This window comes from Triturus cristatus, chromosome 6, assembly GCF_964204655.1.
Source record: "Triturus cristatus chromosome 6, aTriCri1.1, whole genome shotgun sequence".
NCBI lineage: Eukaryota > Metazoa > Chordata > Amphibia > Caudata > Salamandridae > Triturus > Triturus cristatus.
In genome coordinates, this window is record NC_140589.1 from 1,907,850,185 (window position 1) to 1,907,872,684 (window position 22,500).

The window sequence follows — 22,500 nt, forward strand, 5'->3', positions numbered from 1 at the left end:
CCTTCAGCATCATAGACGTGGGCAAATAAAGCGTCCTATCCACAGTAGTCGTCCACAACATAGGTCGCTGCAGAATTTTATGCTTCACAGTGAAGTTCAAGCCCCATCACAGTGAGGTCTCTCTTCCCTGGGTTCAGAATCCTATTCATCATCTGCATGGAAGCATCACATACCTGAGGTAGCTCCTGGGACCTCTCGGGACTCATGAGGATCCAACACTGAAAATGAAATGACACTTATTAACATCAAGACTATCACAGACAGATAGAGTGATCCAAAAACAGTGTCCACTTTAATGTGTTTTCATGAATTTTTCTTAGGTGGCCGTAATGTGGGATCTTAAGTAGCCACCGAAACCTAGGTCAGAATGTGCAGGAGTGGTTCCTTTAAGTGGCAGAGTTTACTACGTAGATATTGATTATGATTGGTTCATGGCTTTGTCAATTCATTGAACATGGTAGGGGGTGGGGTTTGGGCTCTTGAGTAGCCAAAATTCATTGGCTAATCAAGATCTGTCCTCCCATGAGTGAAGACAAGGACATCAACCATCAGACAGATACCACCTCACTGCCAGGATATCGGAAATGGAAGAGAAATGCATTCTCGATCACTGTGGAACAGATGCTAGACATGCAGCGGAGTTACAACTGGATATTCCACTATTGTATACAACTTATCTGTTAGAAACAAAGTGCAAGAAGAGGACCAGCTGCACAATGATCACAAGAGGTCTGTGATTTTAGACAGTTCTAATGGTGGAGATGCCATCCACTGAACTTGCGGTTCCCTGTCTGGTTTAGCAATGGGAACCACTGGGTTTCTGATGGCTGAGCCTCAGATGGCTCTGTAGGAGAGTAGCATCTGCTTCCTATGGTTACCCCCACTTTTGCTGTGTTTCACTGGTTTATCGACTTTAGTCTGGCTGTGGCCCTGCTAATCAGGACCACAGCCTAGCTGTTCTCTCTCTAAATTGATTGCATGTACATTAGGTACATACCAGATTGGTTACTGGGTGACCCTTGTGAGCCCCTAGTATATGGTACCTTAGGTATCAAGGGCATAGGTACCCCAGAGGCCTACCAGGGGCTGAAGCATGTATTATGCCACCCCTGGGACGCCTTCCAAAATGGCACCACAGGTCTGCATTTGCAGCCTGGGTAAGGTGGTGTAATCACCCCTTACTTAGATATAGTATACCTTTATCTACCTATATATATATAGACACATATAAATCTATAAGTCACTCCTATGGCAGGCCTTGACAATCCTGAAGGCACAGTGCTTGGTTTTGTGTGAGAGGGTGCCCTAGCATGAGCTGAGCCCCTCTGCAGCTTTCTGAAACCCTTCCTTATAGCTGTTCTATGATATAGCCATACTCTTAAGTGCATTATAACCTCGCGGTAAATGCTAACTTTGGTTTGGCTTTATCAAAACATGTCGTGTTTGGTGTCAAACACTTTGGAATCCTAACCCCCGCCAGTTCTGGCAGCGGGGGTAGAATTCCACCCTTCTAGAGGGAGAAGACATGTACACACTGGTATACCCGGTAAATGTTTAAAAGAGCCTCAGCATCACAAAATGGATGCTGCTGCCACAGACACGAGTCTGACCGCCTGCTGCTGGACGAAACTCGGGCAGGGTATGGCCTGGACAATAGGTTTCCTGTCCAGGGAGGTGCCAGCACCTCCCCAGACAGGCTTTAGTGTTTGGGGCAGGGTGGGTTGCATTCAGTGAATGCTTTTCAGATACTGCCTGGGGCACACAAGGTGTCCCATGCATTTCCCAGTTCAAACCGGTTGCTGGGACACTCAGCCCCAGCTCTGGGGTGAAACTGGACAAAGGGGAAGGGGTGTAACCACCCCCTCCCCAGGTCCTCCCGTAGGTGGGAGCCTAGAGTTAATCCAACCCCCTAAACTTAGTATAAGTATAGGAACCCAGTCACTAGGACTTTAGATTACCCTGGACGAAACTCTGAAACATAAACCTTGGACATTTGACGTTCCATAACGACTGAAAGACGGAAGAAATCTCCTTTGGGGTCAAGGAGTGACTCCCCTGTTCCAACAGGCACCAAAGAAGCATCTTGCCGGTCTGCATTTTCAAGGCTCCCGCCGGATCCAGAGGGATCTGCGACACAGGACACGTACTTCCAGACATCTCCGAGGCTGACACGAGTTCCCAGCAGAGCTGAGACCTGTAGCTATCAAGAGAGACGTGAGACCGGAACTCCTGGACATCCTGCAATTTTGCAACTGCACCTACTTCCCGAAGTTTCCCGAAGTTGTGCATTGGGGTATTTGAAGCCCCTGCCTGAGCACCTTTTGCACCGAAGCTTAGAGGCCTACACTCCACGAGTGTTCCGTGGGCCCGATTCCTGCATTTCAGCTTGAGGCTCCTTCACGATCCCTAGTCCGTTGACTGGTGGGTCCCCACGAAGGACAATCCTTTGTTTCTTGGTCTTCCCTGGTTGCTCCAGACGTGCCCTGACTCCCCTCCAAAGGGTGAGTCCCTCAGACCTTGCTGGTCTGCACCAAAGCCAATCTTGTCATCGTGCGTGGGTTGCTGTTGCCAAGGCTTGTTGGGTCCAATCCGGATACCGACGCTGCAGCACTCGACATCCTTCGTGGGACAGCTCAAATCCAGCTCCTGGTCATTGTCGACGCCTCCTGGACCTCGTGGCTGAAGAGTCAAGCTTCACCTGCATCACTTGAAAGCACCCGACATCGGCTGGCATCTTCCTGTCGCCATCCTGGTCACTGGCTAGTGACCCAGACTCTGTCCCCTCTGCTTTCAGGTTCTTCTGAGCTCTGATCCACCCTTGTATCCATCCGGACACTTTTCTCCTGGTCGCCTGCAGCACTTCTTTGCAGCTCTCCATAGGAATCGACGACGAAACCTGACACGAAAAGACACCTATGCACCCGGCTTCCCTGGGTGAGGTAACACGAACACTTTGGTGCTCCCGTGGGTCGTGACTCTCGAAGTGTCTAGTACTGAAGCCAGGACAGAATCCTAATACACAACGCCTTACAGAGGTGTTATTGCTTGATGACTTTAAGAAAGCATCAGATCCTGACAGGGTAAGCAATGGGAATGGGGTGGATACATCAGAGGAAGAGAACCCTAGTGGGGTGCCCCACCAGGACTCTGACAATGATGAAGATCAGGAAGTAGATAATCATCTAGACCTGGGGAATCCAGCTAGAATGGAGATGAGGAAGGCCAAAGTGGCCCAAGCATTGTCCCACTAAGCAGAGTTGGTGGTGTGCCCAGAAGGAACAGATCACCTTCAGTGGAATCTAACCATTCTGGTACATCTGTAGGGTACTCTGCCTCTTCACATAGGAGGGGGACCTCACTTGAGAAGAGGGAGCATCATGCTAGGAGGAAAGAAGCCCAACTGAGAATAAGGAGACAGGAAGTAGCCTTAGAAAAGTAGACCCTAGTGTGAGAAGGTGGCCTGATATATGCTGTCCACTAGTTCTAGTGGGCACCTTGTATCAGTCCAAACAACCCCTTATGGTGAATGGTTAAAGACAACCTTATGTGAAAGCTATCCTAGTGGTAGCTATGGAGAGCAGCCATCAGGCTAAGTCTTGAAGGAATGTAAAGCAGCTTGTTTTACCAGTCTATAATCTCTTGAATGATCAAATGAAAAGACAACCACACCAGGTATATATTCAAAATATATGGGCCCGATTCACAGAACTAACTTAAGACAAAATCCTAAACTTACTACCATTTTGGTATTCACAGAAGGCACTTACTCATTTTGGTATTCACAGAAGGCACTTACTCATTTCGGTATTCACAGAAGTTAGGAGTCCTAACTTTAGGACTCCTAAATGCCTTCTGTGAATACCGAAAGTCTTAAAATTAGGATTTTTCTCAGTTTAGTAGTAGTATAGTTAGGGCTCCTAACTTTAGGACTCCTAAATACCTTCTGTGAATACCGAAAGTCTTAAAATTAGGGGGCCCGATTCACAGAACTAACTTAAGACAAAATCCTAAACTTACTACCATTTTGGTATTCACAGAAGGCACTTACTCATTTCGGTATTCACAGAAGTTAGGAGTCATAACTTTAGGACTCCTAAATGCCTTCTGTGACTCCCAAAAGCCTTAAAATTAGGATTTTTCTCAGTTTAGTAGTAGTAAAGTTAGGAGTCCTAACTTTAGGACTCCTAAACTGAGAAAAATCCTAATTTTAAGACTTTCGGTATTCACAGAAGGCATTTAGGAGTCCTAAAGTTAGGACTCCTAACTTCTGTGAATACCGAAGTGAGTAAGTGCCTTCTGTGAATACGAAAATGGTAGTAAGTTTAGGATTTTGTCTTAAGTTAGTTCTGTGAATCGGGCCCAGGATTTTTCTCAATTTAGTAGTCCTAAGTCTAAATTTAGGACTACTAAATTGAGAAAAATCCTAATTTTAAGACTTTCGGTATTCACAGAAGGCATTTAGGAGTCCTAAAGTTAGGAGTCCTAACTATACTACTACTAAACTGAGAAAAATCCTAATTTTAAGACTTTCGGTATTCACAGAAGGCATTTAGGAGTCCTAAAGTTAGGACTCCTAACTTCTGTGAATACCGAAATGAGTAAGTGCCTTCTGTGAATACGAAAATGGTAGTAAGTTTAGGATTTTGTCTTAAGTTAGTTCTGTGAATCGGGCCCTATGTCTTTAAGGTTAAAAACACCCCTCTAGTCTCTTTATGAGACTGGAGTTCGAAGTACTAAAGTTACAAGTGATTAAGCATCTGTAAAAGTACAAATACACGTTTGAGCCCTGGGGCGTACCAAACCATATACCAAAAAAATGGTATAAGAACCACGACTGTAATAGGCACTTGGCCTATGGCCTCTAGAATCTGAAAGAAACACGTTAGTTAGATTCCTCACCTTAGAATATCCCCAGGCGTCAGGCTGGATCCGGAAAGATTTTTGTAGCAATACCCCTTGCGCGTCAGTAGGTGTCGTCTGCGGCTCCATGTCCGTCGTCGGCGTCGTGCGCCGGAATGACGTCGTCGGAGTACTTAGACGCCGCCCTCGCGCGCTGACGTCTGTTCTTCTTTTTTCCGCACCAGTAAGCGCTGATCCGGGAAGAGCTTACCCCTAGTCATTTTTTTACTAACTTTTTTGACTCCTTTTGGTCTATCGACTCGACTCTGGTGCCGGTAGGATGCCTGGTTTCAAGGCCTGTGACGCCTGTCATCGCCTGATGTCGGTGACGGATCACCATCGCCGGTGCCTTTATTGCCTGGGGGCCGACCATGACGCGGAGTCGTGCCAATCCTGGACGTCGAAAGCTAGGCGGGAGCGGTCCCATAAGCTTCTCGAGCTTCGGCACTCGGCTCCGCGCCGCTCTCGGTCCCCGTCCAGGAGGAGGTCCAAGGACCGATCGCGGAGCCGCAGCCATCGTCATCGCTCGTCGAGGTCTTCAGGTAAGTCGAAGCACTCCAAGAAGTCCAAGAGACGACATCGCTCTTCGGACTCCCCTCGCCGGTCACGCGACTCGGCTGAGGGTCAGGGTGGTCCCACCCCCGCGGCTCCGGCGCAGGAGTCGCGTCCATCCCCATACCCGCCAGTCCCTGGGACTGACGCGACTCTGGCGGAGGTCAGTGCCTTCCTTCCTCTCCACCATGAGGGGCCTGGCTCCGCCGTCGACGCCTGTAGGCACGCCTTCGGGCCACGCAGGTTCGACTGGGCGACCTCGCGTGCCGGCGGCTCCGGCCCCGGCGACGCAGGTCCCCGAGGGATCCAGGCCTGGATCTCGGTCGGCGCTGGTCGACCTCACGCCGCCTCCTCCGCCGGCGCCGACACCGGTTCCATCTCCGGTGCCGTCTCCGGACAACGCCGTTCCCCGGTTCAGCCCCTGTCCGGACCCGATGCTGGTACGGCGCCGTCCGGCGCCGCACCCGAAGTCGATGGATGACCATTTCATCTACCGTCCGGCTTCGATCGTTCCTCCTGTTTATCAGGAATCGGATGACGGGTGCGACTGGGAGGGGTCTGAGGACCCTATGGCCCTCCAGGGTCAACTTGCACAGGACTGGGCAGATGAACTGGGGGATGCCAGTGGTCTGGACACTTCGCCGGACGCTGGCTCCATCTCTCCTCCGACTGTGGCCTCGGAGGAGGGTCCAGCTTTTTCAGTGGTGCTGCGCAAGGCGGCCGAAGCCCTAGGGCTGGAGTTGCCTGCTGTGGCCGTGAGGACTAACGTCCTCACAGAGGTCCTTCAACCGACAGCAAGCTCCACTGAGCCTCTGCTGCAGTTTAATGAGGCCCTCATAGACGTTCTGCAGGGCACTTGGTCCAAGCTCTCCACAGTTCCTCCTGTGGACCGGAACGTTGCCCGGCGCCACCGCCCTGCTCCGGGCGACCCCAGTTTCCTCTCCCAACACCCCACCCCTGAGAGTCTGGTTATCCAGGCCTCAACCTCCCAATCCTCCTTCCCGTCCGCTCCTCCGGATCGGGAATCCAAGAGGTTAGAACAGTTTGGCAAGAAACTGTTCTCGTCCCTGAGTTTGGGGCTGCGGTCTTTAAATACCGCTTGCCTTTTGGACCGTTATTCCCACTCTCTGTGGGATACGGTGGAGGACGTGCTGCCCTTGTGCCCGGTGGAGGCCCGGGCACGACTCACTCAAGCACTTGCTGACGGTTGAGATGCAGCACGGCACGCCATACGATGTGGACTTGACACCACGGACTCGCTGGGTCGGGCGATTTCCACCACGGTGGTGCTTCGGCGTCACGCCTGGCTGAGGGCCATGTCATTTTCAGGGGATGTCCAGAGTTCCCTCATGGACATGCCCTTTGATGGCACTTGCCTTTTTGGTGAGAAGGCGGACAGTGCGCTGGCTCGGTTCAAGGACTCCCGGGCCAAGTCCTTGGGTCTTTCGGCCCCGCGGCCGCAAACTTCCGCCTTTCGTCCCTTTCGTGGCCAAGGAAGGGGCGCCTCCTCACGTCCGCCCAGCCACCGGCCGCAGAACCAACCTGCACGCGGTCACGGACGTGGATTCCGCCGAGGCGGTACTGGAGGTCAACGTGCCGGTCAATCCACATCTACCCCGGCAGCATCCGCCTCAAAGCCCTCCTAGTCCGAGCTTTCAGGCCCATTCAACGCCAGTGGGCGGCAGAGTTCGCCATCACCTGCTCCACTGGCGCTTCATTACGTCGGACAGGTGGGTGCTGCAAATCGTCCGAAGGGGCTACTCCCTCCCCTTCGAGACGACCCCTCCAGCCATGCCGCCGCTGAACCACCGTATGTCGGCGGATCATTTGCATCTTCTACGAGAGGAAGTTTCGGCCCTCTTGGCCAAAGAGGCCGTCGAGCGCGTTCCTCGTCTAGAAGTAGGTCGTGGTTGTTATTCCCACTACTTTCTGGTTCCCAAGAAGGGCAAAGGGGGCCTACACCCGATCTTGGACCTCAGGAGCGTGAACTCCTTCCTCCGGAAGGACCGGTTCAAGATGCTCACTTTAGCTCAGGTTCTGGCTGCCCTAGACCCTGGAGACTGGATGGTAGCGTTGGACTTGCAGGACGCTTATTTCCACATCCCCGTCCTGCCGGCCCACCGGCGTTACCTGCGGTTCACGGTGGGTCAGGAGCACTTTCAGTTCACCGTGCTTCCCTTCGGTCTCACCAGTGCCCCTCGGGTGTTCACGAAAGTGATGGCGGTGGTCGCAGCTCATCTGCACCGATCAGGGGTTCCAGTCTTCCCCTATCTCGACGACTGGCTGTTGAAGGCGGGCTCGCCCCAGCAAGTCGTCTCCCACCTCCAGACTACGGCCGACCTCCTGCACTTGCTGGGGTTCTCCATCAATGTGCCGAAGTCGCACCTGAGTCCCTCCCAAAAGCTCCTTTTCAATGGGGCGGTTCTTGATTCAGCACAGTTCCGGGTCTATCTGCCGGAACAGCGGGTCCGGGACATTCAGGCCCTGATTTCCATCTTCCGGCCTCTGTCCTGGGTTTCGGTCAGGTTGGTGCTGCGGCTTCTGGGGCTGACGGCCTCCTGCATCCTGTTGGTACCTCACGCCAGGTGGCGGATGCGGGCTCTGCAGTGGGACCTGAAGTTTCAGTGGGCCCAGCATCGAGGCAACCTGTCCGACCATGTCTTGATCTCGGAGGGCACTGCGAACCAGCTGCAGTGGTGGCTCACGAATCGCTAATGGGTCAGCGGCAGATCCCTCTCCCTACCCCAACCGGAGCATGTCGTAGTGATGGATGCGTCCCTCCTGGGATGGGGGGGCCATATGGGAGAGGCGGAGATTAGAGGACTCTGATCTCCGGCGGAGACTCGTCTCCATATCAACCTCTTGGAGCTGAGGGCGATCCGACTTGCACTAAAAGCCTTCCTTCCCTCTGTCCGGGGAAGTGTTGTGCAGGTGTTCACGGACAACACCACCGCCATGTGGTATTGCAGCAAACAGGGCAGGGTGGGGTCGTGGACCCTTTGTCAGGAGGCTCTGCGCCTCTGGACATGGCTGGAACATCAGGGCATCACCCTGGTGGTTCAACATCTGGCGGGCTCTCTGAACACCAGAGCAGACGAACTCAGCCGCCGGTGCATGATGGATCACGAATGGCGTTTGAGCTAGGATGTGGCGCAAGGTCTCTTTCTGCAGTGGGGAGAGCCTTGGTTAGATCTATTCGCCACCGAAGAGAACGCGCAATGTCAGCAGTTCTGCGCGTTGGAATTTCCAAGGCGGTACAAAAGGGGGTGGTGATGGACGGAGCATCAGAACCAATCAAACACTCACAACCAGTCAACAGATCTGGGTTTGATCCATCACCGTTCTTTAGCCCACTCTGCCACCCCAGTTCAGACATTGCCATATGCAAATCAGTCTGACCCTGTGCCTCATGGGAACAGTCCAGCCCGAACTGCCAAGCCATGCCTTCCCTGGACCGGAAACGAGCTTCCTAGGACTGGTTTCTGGCATTTCAGCCGTCTTCAGCCAGGCTTGCTTGAATCCAGTGGCAAAGTGAGCAAGGGACTCACGTCTGAGCATACCCTGCCAACTTATGGCGAACAAAGCGGTACAAAAGGGGGTGGTGATGGACGGAGCATCAGAACCAATCAAACACTCACAACCAGTCAACAGATCTGGGTTTGATCCATCACCGTTCTTTAGCCCACTCTGCCACCCCAGTTCAGACATGGCCATATGCAAATCAGTCTGACCCTGTGCCTCATGGGAACAGTCCAGCCCGAACTGCCAAGCCATGCCTTCCCTGGACCAGAAACGAGCTTCCTAGGATCGGTTTCTGGCATTCCAAGGCGGCACTCGCTCGGAGACGCTTTTCGTCGCGAGTGGAGTTGCGGTCTGTTGTACGCCTTTCCGCCTATACCACTTCTGCCCAGAGTGCTGAAGAAGATCAGGCGGGACCGGGCCCAAGTCATCTTGGTGGCTCCGGATTGGGCACAAAGGTACTGGCATCCCGAGCTACTCAGTATGTCCATCGATCCCCCGATACGACTGCCTCTTCAGGAGGACCTTCTGTCGCAGCAGCAGGGGACGGTCCTCCACCCAAACCTGTCCAGCCTCCACCTCCATGCGTGGAGCTGGAGCGGCGACAGTTGATGCCATTTGACTTGCCTCCTGAAGTCTGTGATGTCATTCTGGCAGCCAGGCGTCCCTCCACAAAGACGGTATACGCCTGCCGGTGGAACAAATTGGTGGCATGGTGCACAGCAAAGGCTGTGGATCCCCTTTCTGCCCCTCTTTCTGAGGTTCTCCTCTTTCTTCTTTCTTTGGCCCAGCAGGGCTCTGATCTGGGTACCTTGAAGGGTTATCTTGCTGCAAACTCGGCTTTCTTAAGGCTTCCTAATCAGCCTTCTCTTTTCAAGTCCCCTGTTGTCTCACGTTTTCTCAAGGGCATTACTCATATGTTCCCTCCTGTTCCATTCGTAATGCCTCAGTGGGACTTGAACCTTGTTCTCACTTTTCTGATGTGCACTCCCTTTGAGCCCCTTCACAACTGTCCCATTCGTCTACTGACTCTGAAAACTGCCTTCCTGGTGGCTATTACCTCCGCTAGGCGGGTGAGTGAGCTCCAGGCTCTGTCAGCTAAGCCTCCCTTCCTTTCGGTTCATCCGGATAAGGTTGTCCTCCGGACACGTCCTTCTTTTCTTCCTAAAGTCGTGACTCCCTTTCACATCGGGCAATCTGTCACGCTGCCTACCTTCTTTTCGCCTCAGCATCCTTCAAAAGATGAAGAGAGGCTCCACCGTCTGCGCTGTCCTTTTATTTGGACCGCACAAAACAGTTCCGGGTGGACAACCAACTTTTTGTTGGATATGTAGCTGCTAAGAAGGGTAAAGCTGTGCACAAGCGGACCATCTCGCGATGGGTCGTGTTGTGTATTAAACTCTGCTATTCCTTGGCGAAAAAGGTCCCTCCTGTTGGGCTGAGAGCCCATTCCACCCGGGCCACAGCGGCGTCAACTGCCCTGGGACGGGGAGTCCCCTTGCAGGACATCTGTCAGGCGGCGACGTGGGCTTCACTGCACACGTTCGCCAAGCACTATTGCCTGGACAGCCAAGTCCGGAGAGATGGCCACTTTGGCCGTTCTGTTCTCCAGGACTTTCTAGTGTGATCTTGGTTCGCAGGCCCACCTCCGGGGTTGGTATTGCTGGGGTATCTATTCTAAGGTGAGGAATCTAACTAACGTGTTTCTTTCAGATGAACAAGTTACTTACCTTCGGTAACGATGTATCTGTAAGAAACATTAGTTCGTTAGATTCCTCACCGACCCACCCATCCTCCCCGTTCTGCGAACCGACATCTAGGGTTAAGGTTCTCCCTTTCAGGGCCCTAGATTTTTTGGCACCAGTGTCGGCCTCTTGCATGGCTCAGCGTCCCTGGCGTGGAAAGCTATGTTTAAGAACTGATGTCAGCGCGCGAGGACGTCGTCTAAGTACTCTGACGACGTCATTCCGGCGCACGATGCCGACGACGGACGCGGTGCCGCAGATGATGCCTACCGACGCGCAAGGTGTATTGCTACAAAAATCTTTCCGGATCCAGCATGACACCTGGGGATATTCTAAGGTGAGGAATCTAACTAACTAATGTTTCTTACAGATACATCGTTACCGAAGGTAAGTAACTTGTTCAACGCTGGGACCCCAAGGAACCACCCAAGGTAGAGACACAGGGGACCCACGGGAACTGTATTCAGTGTGGAAACACAACCGCGGGTTCCTATTATCTTCTATGGGGAATGTTGCGGTTGGAATTTTAAAGATTAGGGACACTTCTAATCGAGTCCAGACCAAACCCTCTTGGACTTAAGTAGTTCTAGGGCTAGCACCCACGAGAGCACCGGAGTACTCGAGTTACCTCACCCAGGGAAACCGGGTGCATAGGCGTCTTTTGGTGTCGGGTCGCGTTGTCGATTTCAATGGAAGCCTGCAAGGAACTGCTGCTGCCGTGAAGAGGAGAAGTGTCCGGAGAGACCCAAGCCTGGATCTAGGATGTAAGGAACCTGAAAGCAGAGGAGACAGAGTCTCGGTCACCTGCCAGTGACCTAGGGAAGGATGTACCAATGCCCACAGATGTCGGGTGCTTCAGGTGAGTTGATGGGTGTCTTGACTCTTCAGTCACGAGGTCCAGGCGGCGTCGATGAAGTCCACGAGCCGGATTTGAGCTTTCCCACGAAGTCTGTCGAGTGCTGCGGTGTCGGCGACCAGAAAGGACCCAACAAGCCTTGGCAACAGCAAGTCACAAGAAATCAGAGAAAGGACTGCGGTGCAGACCAGCAAGGTCTGATGGACTCACCCAGCGAGGGAAAGTAGAGGCAAGTCTGGAGCAACCAGAAAAGCCCCAGAAGAAGTGGAGTTGCCTTTGTGGGGACCTGCTAGCCAGCGGGCTATTGATCGCGAAGGAGCCTCGAGCGGTCGCACTTGGAGCAGGCCCACGGGTCACTCGTGGAGTGGAGGCCAACAATCTTCGGTGCAGGAGGTGCTCAAGGTTGGGCTACTCGGAGCCCAAATCACAACTTCGAGGATGACCAGGAAGATAGTGTTGCTGCAAAAGTTCACGGTGTCCAGGGGTCACGGTTCCACGTCACCAATGATAGCCACGGGCCTCAGCTTTGCTGTGGACTCAGGGTAGCCTCGGGGAAGTCTGGAAATCCACCTCTGGGGATGCAGAGACTTCGGTGTCCGGCGGGAGCTTCAGAATTGCAGACGATTTAGTTGCTTCTTTGGTGCCTGCCAAGCAGGGGAGTCACTCCTTGACCCCAAGGGAGATTTCTTCCGTCTTCTAGTTGTGATAGAAAGTCGAAGGTCCAGGACATATATTGCAGCGGTTCATCCAGGGTAGTCCTAGGGACTGGATTCCTATACTTATACTAAGTTTAGGGGATGGACTAACTCTAAGGCTCCACCTATGGGTGGGCCTGGGGTGGGGGTGGTTACACCCCTTCCCCTTAGTCCAGTTTCGCGCCAGAGCAGGGTCTGTGCGCCCCTGCAACCGGTTTGAACTGGGCTATGCACAGGGACACGTTGTGTGCCCCAGGAAGTGTCTCAAAAGCATTCTCTGAAGGCACCCAGCCTGCCCCAATACACATCTGCCTGTCTGGGGAGGTGGTTACACCTCCCTGTGAGATGAAATCTATTGTCCAGGCCTCCCCTGCCGGAGTTTCCCTCAGCAGCAGGAGGCCACACCCGTGTCTTTGGCAGTGGCATCCATTTTGTGATGCCAGGGCTTTGGAAAGTTTTAACCGGGTTAAGCCAGTGTGAACATGTCTCTCCCTCTAGAAGGGTGGAATGCTACCCCCACCACCAGAACTGGCGGGGGGGAGGGTAGTATTCCAAAGCGTTTGACACCAAACACGACATGTTTTGATGCAGCCATCCCAAAGTTAGCATTTACTGCGAGGTTATAATGCACTTAAGAGTATATGGTATGGCTGTATCACAGAACAGCCATAAAGAAGTATTTCCGAATGCTGCAGAGGGGCTCAGCTCATGCTTGGGCACCCTCTCACATAAAACCAAGCACTCTGCCTTCAAAATTGTCAAGGCCTGCCATAAGAGTGGCGTATAGGTTTATATGTGCCTGTATAAGATAGTGATATAGGTAGCCTATACCACAGTAAGGGGTGCAAGCACACCCTTACCCAGGTTGCAGTAGCAGACCTGTGGTGCCATTTTGGAGTGCTTCCCAGGGGTGGCATAATACATGCTGCAGCCCCTGGTAGGCCTCTGAGGTACCTATGCCCTAGGTACATAGTATACCATATACTAGGGGCTTATAAGGCACTCCAGAATCCAATTAGATATGTACCTAATGTATATGGAAACCATTTTAGAGAAGAAGCCGCTAGGCTGTGGTCCTGATTAGCAGGGCCACAGCCAGACTAAGGTCGAAAAACAGTGAAACACCAGCAAAAAGTGGGGGTACCCGTGTGAAGCAGATCAAACTCTCCTACACAACCCCCCCAAACGCAGGGACATTAAACTAACCTTGACCAGTTGAGTCTTCATGTTCTAAGTGGAAATACCTAGAGAGTCCATCTGCATTGGACCCTTTATGGTGATGGCTTAAAGACAACCTTATGTGAGAGCTATCCTAGTGGTAGCTATGGAGAGCAGCCTTCAGGCTAAGTCTTGAAGGAATGTAAAGCAGCTTGTTTTACCAGTCTATAATCTCTTGAATGATCAAATGAAAAGACAACCACACCAGGTATATATTTAAAATATATGTATTTAAGATAATACACACCCTTCTAGTCTCTTTATGAGGCTGGAATTCGAAGTACTTTAGTTACAAATTTTTAAGCATCAGTAAAAGCAATGTAAAAGCACAAATACACGATTGGGCCCTAGGGGCGTACCAGACCATATACTAAAAAAGTGGTATAACAACCACGACTGAAATAGGCTGTATGCCTATTGCCTCTAGAATCGCTGGGACCCCTAAGGAACCACCCACGGTTGTGACACAGGGGACCCACGGGAGCCGTATACAGTGTGGAAACACAACCGCGGGTTCCTATTACTTTCTATGGGGAATGTCGCGGTTGGAATTTTAAAGATTAGGGACACTTCTAACCGAACTGGGACCAAACCCTTTTGGACTTAGACAGTTCTAGATAAGCTGAGCAATAAGTTTCCATCCCTGTCAGAACTTTGTTCACCAACCTCTGACAAGTGGCAGGTGCATTCTTCAAACCAAAGGGCATCACCACAAAGTGGTAGTGCCCACCAGGGGTTGAAAATGCTGTTTTGGCCTTTGCATCATCAGCTAACTTGATTTGCCAGTAGCCAGCTGTTAGGTCAAATGTACTCAGATACTTGGCTGAGGCCAAAGTATCAATGAGCTCATCTGCCCTGGGAATTGGATAGGCATCAGTCCTGGTGACTGCATTGAGGCCTCTGTAGTCTACACAAAACCTCATGTCTTTCTTACCACCCTGGGTATGATGTTTGGCCACAAGGACTACTGGACTAACCCAAGGGCTATCTGAAGGCTCAATCACAAGTAATTCCAACATTTTCTGGACTTCAGTCCTGATACAGTCCCTGTCATTGTCAGGTTGCCTGTAGATTTTACTCTTGACAGGCAGACTGTCTCCACTGTCCACCTCATGGGTGCATACGGAAGTCTGACTAGGGGTCAGGCTAAACATATGTCTTCTGTGAGAGCAGGTCAGGGAGAGGGTCACTCTCCTCCTCCTGTTCCTCATCAGTTGCCATGAGCAAGCCCATGTCAGCCCTGTCAACATATGGTTTCAATCTGTTGACATGGAGCACCCTAAGGGGGCTCCTGGGAGTTCCAAGATTCACCAAATAGGTGACTTCTCTCTTTTGCTCAACAATTGTATGGGGGCCACTCCATTTGTCCTGGAGGGCTGCTGGGGACATAGGCTCCAACACCCACACTTTCTGTCCTGACTGGTACACAGTCAGTACAGCCTTTTGGTCATGCCAAGTTTTCTGTAGTTCTTTGCTGGCCTCCAGGTTTTAGTCGCCTTCTTCATGTATTCAGCCATCCTGGAGCGGAGAACAAGTACATAGTCCATCACATCCTGTTTGGGAGGTTTGAGAGGTACCTCCCAGCCCTCCTTCACCAAACGTAATGGACCTCTTACAGGATGCCCAAACAGAAGTTCAAATGGGCTGTAACCAACCCTTTTTGTGGAACCGCTCTGTATGCAAACAGAAGGGAGGGAAGTAAAAGGTCCAATTTTCGCCTAAGCTTTTCTGGGAGGCCTTTAATCATTCCCTTTAGGGGTTTGTGGAACCTTTCAACTAACCCATTGCATTGTGGGTGATAGGGAGTAGTGAATTTATAAGTTACACCACACTCCTCCCACATTGCTTTTAGATACCCTGACACAAAGTTGGTACCTCTGTCAGATATGACCTCCCTTGGGAAACCCACTCTGGAGAAAACTCCAATGAGGGCTCTTGCCACCAGAGGAGCTGTGGTGGTCCTCAGGGGTATGGCCTCTGGGTACCTGGTGGCATGATCCACTACCACCAGTATAAATCTGTGCCCAGATGCAGTTGGAGGGTCAAGGGGACCAACAATGTCAATCCCTACCCTTTCAAAGGGTACCTCCACCACAGGTAGTGGTATCAGGGGGGCTTTGTTGGGCCACCTGACTTGCCACTGGCTTGGTAAGTGACACAGGAGCGACAAAACTCCTTGGTGTCCTCTGACATATGTGGCCAATGAAAATGTGGAACAAGCCTGTTTCAGGTCTTGTTTTGTCCCAAGTGACCTGCTAAAGGGATGTCATGTGCTAGGGTCAAGAGGAACCCGCTAAACGTCTGAGGTATTACCAACCTCCTGGTGGCTCCAGGGGTTGGATCTCTAGCCTCAGAATATAGGAGTCCCTCATCCCAATAAACTTTATGGGACCCACTAGCACTCCCAGCAGCCTCAGCAGCAGCCTGCTGTCTGAGGGGTTCAAAAGAGGGGCAGCACTGTTGCTCCTTACTCAGATCTTCCATAGAAGGTCCCCCTGCCCCCAAGGACTCAACCTGATCAGGTTCAAGTCCCTCTGGGGTAGTTGTTCCTTCTCCAGGATCTGCTTCTCCTCCATTAAGAGGTGAATCTGTGATCGGAGACAGAGGAGAAGGCACTGCCTTAACCCTACTGCTCCTCTTCTTGGGAAGCTGCTGGTCCATAGTTTCAGGAGCCAGAGCTGGTTCAATTTGATGCATTTTGGCCTGTGACCTGGTCACAGCAAATACCTCTGCAGGTATGCCCAACATCTCAGCATGAGTCCATAACTCTACTTCAGACCAGGCTGAAGTCCCTCGATCATTGCCCAATAGACATTCGACAGGGAGGTCTGGACTGACTACTACCTTCTTGAGGCCAGTTACCCCTCCCCAGGAGAAATTCACAACTGCCAGACTATGGTTGGTCCTGACATTGCTTGCATTGGTACCTGGTACATTTCACCCAGGATGATCTGCCCAGGGTCCACTAGATCCTCTGTCACCGTGGTGACACTAGCACCTGTGTCCCTGAATGTCAAAGCCTGTTTGCCATTTATTACAGGCTGCTGTTTGTATTAGCCCAGATTACTGGGGCTCACTAGGAAGGACATATCAATGTCTCCATCACAAACCAGCAATGCCTGAGTGGGTACTCTGACTAGGCCAGAGTCCACTTCAGAACTCACGGTCAACCCTACTACACCCTTATTCTGATTACCACCTCCACCAGTAGCTGAATTAGTGGGAACAGTTGCCTTAGGGGCAGGAGTGGTGGTGGTTTGGTCGTTGGACTTGTTACAATCAGAAGTCCAGTGCCCTTTCTGTTTACAGAATTTGCACCAGGGCTTCCTTTGGCCTTTTCCCTTGTTAGACTGTGAATCCCCACCAGATGCAGATTTTTGGGACCCTTGTGAAGACTTCTGGTCTTTTGACTTATTCCCACCTTTCTCAGAGCCTTTAGGATCTTGCTTCTTAGTGTCACCCCCTTGGTTCTGGGTTTTTGCCTCACCCAGGTTCTGACCCATTTGTCTGCCTTCTTTCCCAATTCTTGGGGAGAGGTCAGATCAGAGTCCACCAGGTACGGATGCAACAACTGGTTTTGGCAATTATTAAGGATCTGTTCTCTCATCATACGATTATACAATCCCTTAAAATCAGTAACTCTACTACCAACCAGTCAACCCTCCAGAACCTTGGTTGCACAATCTACAAAGTCTGTCCAGTCCTGATTCTGTGCTTTCTGGGTGTCTCTGAATTTCAACCTGTACTGTTCAGTGGTTAAGCCAAACCCATCTATTAATGCACTCTTCAGGACCTCATAGTCATCAGCATCCTTTTCTTTAACAGTAAGGAGCTTGTCTCTACCTTTATTTGAAAAGGAGAGCCACAAGATTGCTGCCCACTGTTTCTGGGGGACCTGTTGTACTCTACAGGCCCTCTCCATAGCAGTTATCCACTTGTGGATATCAACCCCACTCTGGTAGGGAGGAACAAACTTGGACAGGTTCCTATGGTCTGGAATGTATTCTCTGACTCTAGGGACACTGTTGCTGCCACCAGGGGTTTCTAAACCATCTCTTCTAGAAGCTCTCTGGAGCTCAAAGGCTTCTTTATCTAATGCCAACTGCTTGGCCTTGAGGGCAAATCTTGCTTCCTCATACTGCAGCAGTTTGTACATTCTCTCAGAGGAGGTGTCTCTTCTACTAAAGTATGAGTTCCTCTGCTGGACAGATTCTCTGCCAGAGTGATAGGAGTGGTCAGACTCCCTGGAAAGGGACCTAGGCCTCTCTTCCACTCTGTCAGCTCTCTTAGGGAGAATTCCTCTGTCCTTTCCAGATCTGGCCCTTCAAACACAGAGTTCAGGTCATCCTGATTTTCATCCTCTGACCCAGACACTGTAATTGACCCACCCCCTGATTCAGACCTATTAGCTCCTAGAGCTAATCTAAGATCATCTGCTGTCAGAAGATCTATCAGTTGTAGTGTGGAGGGACTCTGTCCTATCCTCAGGTGCCTTGCAGCACACATGGCCTTCAAGTCAAAGAAGGTCATGTCCTTATACTGAGGCTGGGTGGACCCCCTGGCTCAACCTTTTGAGGACATTCTAGTGTTGTGCAGTTTTGTACTACCTACACTAGTTTGTGGCCTACTGATCCTAGCTTGAGCTGTAGAAAGAGTGTGCTATCCCTTGACACACAGCTCTAAGTTCAGTAGAACTTGTCGATACCAAGCTTGACTTTATATGTACCTTGAGTACCTTTAGTGGTTTTCAGTTAGTAATTCAAATAGAGATTTTCTGGTAAAACAATGGCAAGCTGGAATCCCACACGCTGCCCATCAATGTGAGCAGTTGGCCTGGTATATGCTGTTCACTAGTTCTAGTGGACACCTTGCACCAGTACAATTCGACTCTTATGGTGATAGGTTTAATACAACCTTTTAAAGAAAGCTATCCTAGTGGTAGCTGTGGAGAGCAGCCTTCAGGCTAAGTCTCAGAGGAATATAAAGCAGCTTGTTATACCTTATAATCTCTTGAATTACCAAATGAAAGGACACCACACAGGTGTATATATATAAACTATATATGTATTTATCCTATCTCTTCCCCTCCTGTTAGGTCCCTCCCTTCCCCCTGTTTCAGTTGGTTGTGTTATGGTTCCAGCGCCGGGACGCCCCGTTGCGGGGGCAGCTGTTTGCGCTTTACAAAACTGATAACATAACATAACATAACATTACTAGACACACTCTACTAATCTCTTTATGAGATTAGAAGTCAGGAACATATGCACAAACAAATTAAGCACTTATATGGCTGGGGCCCTTGGGGTGTACCAGACCATATACTAAAAAAGAGGTATAAGAAGAACGACTTTTGAAGGGAGAAGGCCTAGGGCCTTCAGAAGTGCTGGGGCCTCACTAATCCACCCAAGGCAGGTAAGTAAAGGACCCACGGGAGACGCATGCAGTGTGAGAACACAGCCGCGGATCCCAATAGACTTCAATGGAGCAAGTCGCGGTTGGAATATTAAAGTTCTAGGGTACTTCGGGAGAGTCTACAAGCAAGTCACTGACAGGGTAAGTAGTTCGAGAGCCAACACACACAGGAGCACTGTAGTGCAGGAGTTACCTCACCCAGGGAAGATGGGTGCATAGGTGTCTTTTGGTGTCGGGTCGCGGCATCGTTTTCAATGGGAACCAAAGAGGACTTGCTGCTTGTGAAGACTGGAGAAGAGTCCGGTGGAATCCAAGGCTGGATTCTGAAGAAAGAAGACCTGAAAGCAGAGGAGACAGTGTTCAAAGTCACTTGCCAGTGACCCGGGACCAGGAAGCTGGATGCCCAGGGATGTCGGGTGATTTCAGGTAATCATGGGTGTCTTGACTCTTCAGCCACGAGGTCCAGGAGGCGAGAACGACAACCAGGAGCTGGATTCGGCGGGTCCCACAAAGCCTGCAGCTTATTGCGGTGTCAGTTACCAGATTGGAATAAACAAGCCTTGGTAACAGCAAGTTTTGTGGGAAGTGTAAAAAGTCAGCGGTGCAGGCCAGCAAGGTCTGAGGGACTCACCCAGCAAGGGTAAGTCAGGGCAGGCCCGGAGCAACTAGGGGAGCCCTTTGAAACTTTAGAAAAGTCTTCTGGGGACCCACAAGCTGGCCGGCAAGGGATCGCAAAGACGCCTCGAGAGCATTCACTTCACAGAAGCCTACGGTCACTCGGGACGAGGTAGGCCTCTGATCTTCGGTGGAAATCCTGCTGGAGGCTTGGACCACATGTGGTCCAATGCACAAGTTCAAGGGTGTTTTGACTCTTCAGCCACGAGGTCCAGGAGGCGTTGACGACAACCAGGAGCTGGATTCGGCATGTCCCACAAAGTCTGCAGCTTACTGCGGTGTCAGTTACCAGATTGGAGTAAACAAGCCTTGGTAACAGCAAGTCTTGTGGGAAGTGTAAAAAGTCAGCAGTGCAGACCAGCAAGGTCTGAGGGACTCCCCCAGCAAGGGTAAGTCAGGGCAGGCCTGGAGCAACTAGGGGAGCCCTTTGAAACTTTAGAAAAGTCTTCTGGGGACCCACAAGCTGGCCGGCAAGGGATCGCAAAAACGCCTCGGAAGCAGTCACTTCACAGGAGCCTACGGTCACTCGGGACGAGGTAGGCCTCTGATCTTCGGTGGAAATCCTCCTGGATGCTTGGACCACCTGTGGTCCAATGCACAAGTTCATAGAACGTCGTGAAGGAATTGCACTCGACAATAGTGCACGGTATCCGCGTATTGCTGTTCCTCATCACTCGTGGGGTCCACTTGCCTCAGCTTCGCTGGGGACTCACGCTGGCCTTGGAGAAGTCAGGAAATCTACTTCCGGGGCTGCAGGGACTTTGGACTCTCGCGGGAGCGGGAAAGTTGCGACTGTTAATTCAAAGTTTTGGTGCCTGCCAAGCAGGGTAGTCACTCCTTGACTCCAAGGGAGATGCTTCAGTCTTCCAGAGGTAGTGGACGTTGAAGGTCCAGGATTCATCTTCAGAGCGTCATCCAGGGATATCTAACTTGCAATGGCAAGGGTTCCCTAACTTATACTACAAGGAAGGGAGGGACTAGCTCTATGACCCCTCCTATGGGAGGGTCAGGAACGTGGGTGGCTACACCCACTTCCCTTTGTCCAGTATCACACCAGAGCAGGGGCAGGTAGCCCCTGAAACGGTTTGAGCTAGCATATGCACAGAGGAGCCTACTGCTCCCCCAGTGCAGGACTTCAAAGTACTCTAGGAGTGCACCCACCCAGCCCCAATACACTAAATCCTTTCTGGGAGGTGGTTACACCTCCCTGTGACAGGATGCCTATTGTTGGGCCTCCTCCGCTGCGAGTTTCGGTCAGCAGCAGGAGGGCAGCCCGGTATCTGTGCTGGTGGCATCCATTTTGTGATGCCAGGCTCTTTCAGGATTCTACCGTGTTTCCACAGTAGGTACATGTCTATCCCTCTAGAAGGGTGGGATAATACTCCCACACCAGTTACTGGTGTGGGGGTATGATTCCAAAGTGTTTGACACCAAACACGACATGTTTTGATGCAGCCATTCCAAAGTTGGCATTAACCGCGAGGTTATAATGCACTTAAGAGTATATGGTTTAACCGCATCCACAAACAGCCACAGAGAATGGACTCTGAGGGCTGCTGAGGGGCCCTGCTCAGGCAGATGTACCCCTCACATGGAAAACAAGCACCCTGCCCTCAGGATTGATAGGGCCTACCTTAGGGGTGACTGATAGGTTTATATGTGTGTGTAGGTAGAGAGATAGTGTACCTATATCTCAGTGAGGAGTGCTAACACTACCACACCCAGGCTGCAGTAGCAGGCCTGTGGTGTCAGATTTAGTCTGCTTCTCAGGGGTGGCATCATACATGCTTCAACCCCTGGTAGGCCTGTGAAGTACCTATGCCCTTGGTACCTAAGGTACCATATACTAGGGGCTCACAAGGGACCACAGTATCCAATCACTAGTGCATCTAATATGCACTCCAAGTTGTTTAGAGAGAACAGAGAGGCTGGGGCCCTGATTAGCAGAGTCCCAGCCTGACTATAGCCAGAAACCAGTGTAAACATCAGAAAAAAAGTGGGGGCAACATAAGTGCAGATCCTACTCTCCTACATCCTGTCACTCACTGTCTTTGACCCTGTACAGCGCTCCGCTGCCTCTCCTGTCCCTCACTGTCTTTGACCCTGTACAATGCTCCGCTGCCCCCCCTGTCACTCACTGTCTTTGACCCTGTACCGCGCTCCGCTGCCTCTCCTGTCACTCACTGTCTTTGACCCTGTACAGCGCTCCGCTGCCTCTCCTGTCACTCACTGTCTTTGACCCTGTACAGCGCTCCACTGCCTCTCCTGTCACTCGCTCTCTTTGATCCTGTACAGTGCTCCGCTGCCTCTCCTGTCACTCACTATCTTTGACCCTGTACAGCGCTCCACTGTCTCTCCTGTCACTCACTGTCTTTGACCTTGTACAGTGCTCCGCTGCCTCTCCTGTCACTCACTGTCTTTGACCCTGTACAGCACTTCGCTGCCTCTCCTGTCACTCGCTGCCTTTGACCCTGTGCATCGCTCCGCTGCCTCTCCTGTCACTCGCTGTCCTTTACCCTGTACAGCGCTCCGCTGCCTCTCCTGTGACTCGCTGTCCTTGACCCTGTACAGTGCTCCGCTGCCCCCCCTGTCACTCACTGTCTTTGACCCTGTACCACGCTCCGCTGCCTCTCCTGTCACTCACTGTCTTTGACCCTGTACAGCGCTCCACTGCCTCTCCTGTCACTCGCTCTCTTTGATCCTGTACAGTGCTCCGCTGCCTCTTCTGTCACTCACTATCTTTGACCCTGTACAGCGCTCCACTGTCTCTCCTGTCAGTCACTGTCTTTGACCTTGTACAGCGCTCCGCTGCCTCTCCTGTCACTCACTGTCTTTGATCCTGTACAGCACTCCGCTGCCCCTCCTGTCACTCACTGTCTTTGACCCTGTACAGTGCTCCGCTGCCTCTCCTGTCCACTCGCTGCCTTTG

General features: G+C 51.5%; 1 protein-coding gene across 4 annotated transcripts in view; it reads right to left on the reverse strand.

Annotated features, from left to right (window-relative positions):
* LOC146822410 (NACHT, LRR and PYD domains-containing protein 12-like) overlaps positions 1-22,500 on the reverse strand; it is a 683,437-nt gene that overhangs the window by 526,085 nt on the left and 134,852 nt on the right. For all 4 annotated transcript variants that reach the window (XM_085613496.1, XM_085613493.1, XM_085613495.1 and 1 more), the window contains exon 3: positions 174-218. In XM_085613496.1, coding sequence (XP_085469622.1) covers positions 174-218 — 45 coding nt within the window. The remainder of the gene's footprint in view (positions 1-173; positions 219-22,500) is intronic.